Source organism: Poromitra crassiceps (assembly GCF_964638095.1).
Source record: "Poromitra crassiceps genome assembly, chromosome: 3".
NCBI classification, from domain to species: Eukaryota; Metazoa; Chordata; class Actinopteri; order Beryciformes; family Melamphaidae; genus Poromitra; species Poromitra crassiceps.
Genome location: NC_139625.1, coordinates 22,928,785 through 22,936,918, shown reverse-complemented (window position 1 = coordinate 22,936,918; position 8,134 = coordinate 22,928,785). Strand labels below are relative to the sequence as shown.

At 43.4% G+C, this 8,134-nt stretch overlaps 1 protein-coding gene across 1 annotated transcript in view; it reads right to left on the bottom strand.

Moving 5' to 3' along the window:
- Positions 1 to 1,823: 1,823 nt before the first annotated feature.
- The window catches only part of LOC310773031 (rho GTPase-activating protein 20-like), a gene marked incomplete at its 5' end in the record, with an annotated part of 30,377 nt that continues 24,066 nt past the window's right edge, over positions 1,824 to 8,134 (bottom strand). The window contains 5 exons of the mRNA XM_083632954.1: positions 1,824 to 3,363; positions 3,652 to 4,487; positions 5,164 to 5,278; positions 6,172 to 6,361; positions 7,560 to 7,672. Coding sequence (XP_083489080.1) covers positions 2,518 to 3,363; positions 3,652 to 4,487; positions 5,164 to 5,278; positions 6,172 to 6,361; positions 7,560 to 7,672 — 2,100 coding nt within the window. The 3' untranslated portion in view covers positions 1,824 to 2,517. The remainder of the gene's footprint in view (positions 3,364 to 3,651; positions 4,488 to 5,163; positions 5,279 to 6,171; positions 6,362 to 7,559; positions 7,673 to 8,134) is intronic.

Sequence of the window (8,134 nt, the reverse complement as noted above, 5' to 3'; positions counted from 1 at the left end):
CACACTTTGAGAATCACTGCTCTAGAGAGAATGTGAATGTGTCTCCTTTTCCTTTATTTGTAACTATGATTGGACTGACACAGGAAGAGAAACACAAAGTGATTTTTAAAGGAAAACGTTGCTGCTTCCTGTGTGTATCATTAGTGTGGGTAGTATATGCAGGGAGAACAATGTTTACCTTCCCGCCGTGTTGCCTGCACCGTGAGCTCCCCCGTTTATCTGCTGGCAGAAACTCCGCCCCCGCCAGCTCGCTCGTTAAGGCTCTCAATGCAAAAATGAGCAAATACAATCTGTAGCTCAAATAACAGCCAATAACAGATCTGCTCTCTTCCTCAAACCAGTGACGTCACTGGATCGAGGAAATAGAGCAGATGTTGAAGCCACTCCCCAGAGACAGAGAACTAGTAAATCACATACAATTCCGACTCTTCTTTTTCTGTGTGAACGGAGCCATCATTTTTCACCAAGCAAGGAAAAGGTACACACTTGTAGACATTTGACTGCAGTCTATGGATATGATCCACTGACTAAAATATGTTTATGTGAATCAATGCAGCTAGTAATTCTAATTGTTGACTGCCTTATAGATTGTGCCGACACTGACATCCACCATGTTTTATTCTATTCCTATTCCATGAAATATGTAAACTCCTACTGTTGTTAGTTTGATCAACTCTTTCATGTAACCAGATAATTTTGCCTTCATGTGATTGTACATACCTAACATACGCACACCTGTGTATAGAGTAAGAAATAATGTAATAAAAAAAGATCACCTTTCTAACGGTGTGTTGAGCTCTTTGTCTCTAGGTGTTACAATAACAACAAATCTTAAACTAATAGAAACTAAACTAATATCGCACATTGTTCAGATTTCACTCATGGGTCATTTTATTTGCACACAGAGTTATAGGCTTATTAAGACAGCATATGCATACATGGTAGCAAGGAGGCAAGAAGAAAGCAACAGTCCTGTAGCCTATTGAAACAAAGGTTTGAGCTGCATAAAATAGAAGCTTGAAAAGCAATGCAACACTGAGAATGTAGCAGTTTTCCCACTGGGATATACAGTAGTTACTCTTATTTACACAGTAGGTACATTTGGAAATGATGCATAATCCAAATGGATACAGGCGTTTGTGAAAAAGGGAAACCACATTGTTGGCAACAGTAGCAAATGAGTGTACCTCTGTTTGTATGAATCTGTCTGGCATGTTGGTAGAGATCACACACAGGTAACGTTAGTACAAGTGCTTACTAAAGAAGCGTCTGATACATCCTTAAGAAGCTAGAAAAAGACATTGAACAGAAAGGGTATTCTGACTGAACAGTGACCTCACTCCAATCAGCAGTAGAAACCTTATTCATCATTAATGAGCAGATATTTTCAGAGCAGAAGCTCACTATAGCAAGAAAAGTCAGTTCAACAATGATATTCACATACCACTCACATTCATTATTAACACTTTAAAATAACACTTGGCAGACAGCAAACAAACATCAGTAAGATTGAGGTTTTTAAGTACGTTTTGAAGCATTTCCATTTGCCTTGTTGAATAATCAGATGACAAATGTACGGTAATCAACACGACTCAACTATGTGATCGTACAATCTTAGATAATTATGATAAATTCCCTTAAGTCAGCTGCTGATATAAAGTGATGGTCCTGAATCATTTTTATATTTGTGATAATATTATTGATTACATGAGCTAAGTTGGTTCAGATCTTAAAGCTATTCATAATCACATACATTCACTTGGTGAAAAAGCAAATGCAAAGTGCAGATCTATGCATACTGTAGTTGAAAACCTGACCGCAATAAAAAGATAATTTCCATCCACAGAAAGTCACAAAGGGGGATTCTCTATGTGTAAATCCAACCAAACTAAAAATCACATCCACTTCCCATTAAATGCAAAAGCAGCAAAAGTGCAGCTTAGTTTCCAAAGTGTAAAGTGTCTTCTATAACTAGTTTCCAAAGTGTATTTAAAAAATGTCCCTAGTCTTGCTTGGCATGTACTAATTTTCTGGCTGTATGTTCTAACGCAGTAAACAAACAATTTCAGGTCCTGTTTGCAGACCCAGCAAAATTGTATGTATCGCAATAATATGTGGTTTTGAGTAACTGAAGGTGCATGAACACTAGAAAGGCCAATGGATTTGGAGGGTCAGAGAGAGGGCCTACAAGCACTCAATTGAAGGGTGTAGCTATAATTACAACCACTATTTGCATGATTTTGAAGATCTAATAACACTGGTTTGTGTACAAAGCAGGTCTTGGAAAAGTCATGGATTTTGAAAGCGGAGATATCTCAATGCTAAAATTAAAAAAAGGAGTCAGATGACAGTGCTTGACCTTTCTAATGTTTATCTTAGTTGCCAAACACTGGAAGATGCTATATTAACACATTTCTCATCATTATATTGTAATATAAATGGATCGTGTAAATGAATAGAGTTAAAATCTGTGAAAACATCATTTGTTTTATCTCACACACCACGTTCTGGTCAAAATCAGATATAGGATTCTTCAGCAAATAGGAGCTGCTCAAAGTCCGGCTCTGCCATCGGATCGCTGCATCTCCTCAGCCATTCCCTGTGACTCTCCACCAGGGAGAGCGCCACCTGCTGGCCACTTTTCGGGTTACTGCGCGGGTGGGATGAAAAGTAGTCCCTCACTGCTTTGGTGGCGCAGGGGGAGAGGCAGAAACGCGGCACAGACGTCTCTCCCTGGGAGTCCGCGTCGGACACCTTCAGTCCCGGGTCGCTGGGGCGCCTCCTGCGGGCGTTCTGCCTCTGGAGACCGTCCCGGTGGAGGCAGGAGGGTCGGGCCACAAGCAGCCGGCCGGGCTCTGAGGCGCGGCGCTGGGACAGCCGGGCTTGCCCTTCCTCCTCTTCACTGGGGGAGTGGGATTTTTGTCCCCTGAACAGGGACAGCTCCGGGCTGCTCTGTTTGTAAAACATAGCCTGCGGCGGTTGCTTGAGCTTGTTTACGTCACTTCCCATCACTTGTTCGGTGATGTCCCTTGCTACATGGGCGTGCTGCTGGGAGGCCGCGGCGTGCGTGTCTATGAGCTGCCCAACAGTTAGCGAGGAGTCGGTGGGATGGAAGCAGGGGGTCTTGGGGTAGTGGAGGCTCCCGGTGGAGCAGTGGTGCAAAGGGGGGCTGGAGGAGTCATGCTGAGGGGGTCGAGGCTTGGCGGGCTCCTGGCCGGACCTCCCCCTCGCCTGCACTTCACCTCCTCTCTCCTCTCGCCACGGCCTGGCTTTAGGGTGCTCACTGGAGATCTGTTTTCCTCCTTTCTCCCCTGGTACTCCTTTGTCTTTACTGAGAGGGAGCAACGCATCGGTGGATCCACCCTATTTGAGATACAAGAACGAACAACGTTTAATATATTATATTAAGTTTTTGCAGGGACAGACGAGAGAGGAGGAGAGAGACAGATAGAGAGGAAACCAGTGGGTTAGAATAGGACTTCCTCTTTCTCTGGGAACATGAACAGACCATTGCATAGCAAGGTCTTAGAAACAGAGAGCCATAAGTTGGGAGGTTATGACTTTTACATAAGTGCAAAACAGAGTACAACTCGTAAAAATAAAATGTTCAAACCCGAAGCGCCAGACAGCTGAGCCTGTTATCCTACTCACCCCAATCTTGTCCTCCTCTTCCATCTCTATGTTGTCTTGCTGGGTCAACCTCCGGGCTTTCTTCAGCCAGGAGTTTGGGTGGAGGCCCCTGCTGCCTTTCAAGGTCCCCCAGGAGAGAGGCTCTTTGGGTGGGCATGTCCCCTGGGCCAGAGCTCCACCGGGAGACAGAGCAGAGCCTAGGGTGGAGGGAGAAGAGGGGGAGGTGGAGAAGGAGCCAGAGGAGGAGGCGACAGTAAAGGAGTCGAGGGAGGAACGAGTCGGGGTGGGGGAGGTGGGGCCAGAGGTGAGGCTGGAGGAGCTGGCTTCTACAGCGTGCAAACTTGTGCCATGCGGGCCTATGGCGGACTCGCACCCACCTCTGGAGCATGTGTGTGTGTGGCCGCCGGGGCCTTTGGAAAGCTCTTCTTCATCTTCTTCATCATCACCAGTGAGACCCTCGGCGCTCACCGAAAGGCGCGGCCGAAATTCGGTCATGTACGCAATAGCCGGCTCGGAACACCTCCGCTGGCTTCGCTGACCCTCCAGGGAGAGGGAGTCCGCAATTGATGGCTCCTGCTTGGGGCAGTACGGAGCCGTGTCTGGGCCCTGTTTCCTGCCTCTGGTTCTCCCTAATCGGTGCGGTTTAAGACGATTCAGCTTGCCGGTGTAGTTGTGCATGTGGTGTGTATCTGGGTCGGTGCCTTGGTTGTAGTCGCTGAGGGTGACAATGGAGTCCATGCTACCCAGCTGTTTGGTTTGTCTGGTGCGGCCGGCTGGTGAGCCACTGTTGCTGTAGTCGTCCAACTCATTTTCTATACTGTCACAGGACGAGTCGGTCAGCAGGGACGGCCAGGAATCTGATCAACCAGAGAGAGATGGAAGAGCGGATGTTTGACAGAGTCAAGGACAGGAAGAGGATGGCAGAACAAAATGAGATAGAGGGAAGGAGATTGTGACAAAGCAAAATGTATGCACATTTTTGAAATTGGGAGACAGCTGTCATAGTTGGAGACTCCGTACCAGATCCGCAACGCAGCCGTAACACATCTGGTGTACATTGGGTGTGCAGTTAGATCACAAATCACCTAGCAAACACCTGCGGCATCTTGGAGGTCCACTGGAGAATTGGCTGTGTACAAACGTCTGAATATGTAACAACTAATTAACAACTATGAACTAGCGTGTCACATTTAAAGATACTAAATATTGGTACAGAACACTATCCGTTTTGGCAGCTTCACTACTAAAATAATGGTGTCGTTGGGCCTTGGAAATCCCAAATCTATTTAACCTGATTTGGGCTTCAATTGCCAACTTTGTAAACATCACCAATTGACATTGAGTCTTGAGTTTGGTGTCGCATTAACAAGGGGTCCAGTATTTGTGGCTAGAAGTTTTCAAAAATATACAGGTGATGTAAAGAAAGATGACCGCAAATATGTTCTCTGACAGAGCATAAAAAAACACCCAGACTTGGATGTGTTATACCATGAGAACATAACTTCTCTCCAGTATAGTTTCTATGTATTGTACCTGATCCCATCCCCTCAGTGTTGGGTCTTTGCGGAGGTCCTCCATACAGGGAGGAGGGATCCTCTCCTGTTAGCTGCTGACAGTGTTCAATCATAAACTTCACCAGCTCACAAACCTGGAGGAGAAAAGAGAAGAGAACCATTCAATTGTTATTTTCTGGACACTTGCAAAGGTGTGCCTGTAACATTCTGATTTCCCATGAGTATCAAAAGTTTGACATCCGTACTCTTTTTTCTTCTTTTTTTTTTACACATTTTTCAGGGCCATGTGTTTACTGCCTCCTGCTTTCAACATGTAAACTGCGATCCCCACACCTAAAATATTGGACTTGACAATTACATTTAAAACACGCCTCTATAATTATAGTATATGTACTGTATGATATACTGTAAACAATATATCTTAATGTTCTGTAAAACCTGTTCCTCCTACAAAACTTCATGAGTCTAGGGAAGACCAGCAGGCCCGATTACACAAATTTCGATGATTGAGGTGAAATTGCAATTTTCCTCGCAGGCTTTCTTCTTATGTAATGTATACAATCTCCGGGTTTGCTGATCAATCACACTTGTGACTTGAAACTAGCGATTGAGATCAAAACTAATTAAGAAATTCAAAAGTGCTTACTGAGGTAATAAATCAAGTGAGAAGTAATTTCCCCATTGACTTCTATACAATCATACTTCTCATGGCATCCATAAACTGTATAAACGAGTGAGTTATATAAATCCCCCCCCGTCGTACAGTTGTCATGAATGGTGAAATTAGCTATCGAGACCAAAACTGTTTCTTCTACCAGGCTGTAAACATGTTTATTTCTGCTGTAGCGTTGTCACTTTTGGAGCCAGCCTCAAGTGGCCATTTGAGGAACTGCAGTTTTTGGTACTTTTGCATTGGCTTGCTTAATTTTTCAGAACTGGAGGTTGGGGCTTGTTAATTTCCCGCCATTATAGACCCACCCCTGACTCATCCATCCCTCTCGTCTCTCCATGCCTCCCTGCGTCTCACCTTCTTGGCTCCCTCTCCCTCCATCTCAGGACTGCAGGGTCCAGGGGGCCACAGCATGCTGTGAGCGATGCACACTGATAGGTTGAAGCTGGTCATCAGGTTGTCGTTGGCGTTGCCCTGGACGGCGTGCAGCATGTTGACCAGGTAGCGTAGCAACAGGGCGTTCTCTTTGGGCAGTCGGCCAATCAGCCTGCAGATAGAGAGGGACTGTTGTCATCAGGACCACTTTAATCACCAAATACGAATTGCAATGCAGATTTAGATACCTCAGTTAGGTACTTTTAGGTACACGCTCCTTCACTAACATTATAGGGCATAACACATATGTATCGGAAAAATACGAAATGATACCCATCCCTACTCTCGAAGCATTTATCATCACATCTAAAGTGTTACTATAAAGGCAATTGCAACAAATGTTTACAATATTCCTTTATACCACAGCAATCAATGTATATTGTCACTTCGTTTATTTTATCAGCTGTTCATATGACTGCATGTTTTGATCATGATTATTTAATGCTTGCTCATCTCCAGAGTAAGGGCTCAACAGAGGACTTATCTAGCGATCAGTGATGAGTTCAAATATTAAAAGATATTTGGTTTACATGAGTGATTGTGTAGAATAGATGAAACACCAGATTATGTTGAAAAGCAAGCATTTTATATTTGTATTTTATAGCATACCGTATTCGAATTCAAGCACTCATAATGGTTAAAATTAAGCATTTTCCAAACTTTGAAGACTTTGTACGAACCCAGATACTATGTACAATCGACTTTTACCCATACAACTACATAGTGTGGCATACAGTATTAAAACCACAACACTTACACAACCATCTATGTATAGAATAATTCACATTCCTCTGACCTCCGACTGCAGTATTTGTGTAATTCTCACAAGATTCCAATCACAAATTAAGCTGAACATTAAATTGTAGTGTCTATCCAATTAGCATTAATTGAATTTGCTCACATGTGATTGGCCACCATCTTTTTCTAGCAACACTCTCTTCTTTGACGAAGAGTGAAAGAGTGACTCATCCTCCTCTCTTGTGACCAGATATTTCTAACGCATTTCTGCTTCGTCACACTGAAATGAAGAATGACCTTTTCACCTTTTTAAGCTCACTCTGTCATACCATACATCTACTGTATATGACAATTTATGTCATTTCTTTTTACAAAAATCTATGTTATTGTATTTTTATATCAAAATGTTTTAGTTTTACTTGCTGCAAAATGAAAAATCTTTACTGTATAATCTCACCCACCTCTCACCAATAGCTCAATAGCATAAGGAATAGCCGGATATTACATTTGGTTAATATCAGCAGCTACTAAATAAATACAGCAATTAACAATATAGACTGTGTGCATGGTACCTCTTTATATCCTGCACCTGTTCTCCTTCCTCCTCCTCTTCCTCCAATACATCCAGCCACTCGTCATACATGTCAGAACACAGCAGGCTGCCCGGGATGCTGCGCAAGAAATCCTGAGGACGACACACAGATTCCATTGTATATATTACTTTACCCCTGACCTTCCAGAGAGCTGTAAGAAGGTGGTTATGAAGGAGGAAGGCCCGCCTGGCTGAAAGTTGACAAACACATGTAGTTGATGTTTCAACAATGTTGGAAGTGTTTTGTCATTGCATTATAATCCAATGCATTATAAGTCAATGCATTGATTGCACACTGCCTTTAGAGCACCTCCCAAAGTTGTAGGTAGTGCCAATATGTCAAGTATGATTGACATTTAGTATTCTCTCCACATGCCAATCACATACTGTACTGTAGGATCTGTATGAATGTAAACTGCCTGTAGGAGCCAGTCCTTAATGGTTGTCTGTTGTTTCTTCAGTATAGGCTACATTCAGTGTATTGTAGCTAGCTATACAGTACACTACAGTGTGTTTACAGGTTAAACAACGGTTAAACACTTGTCCCCGATCAGG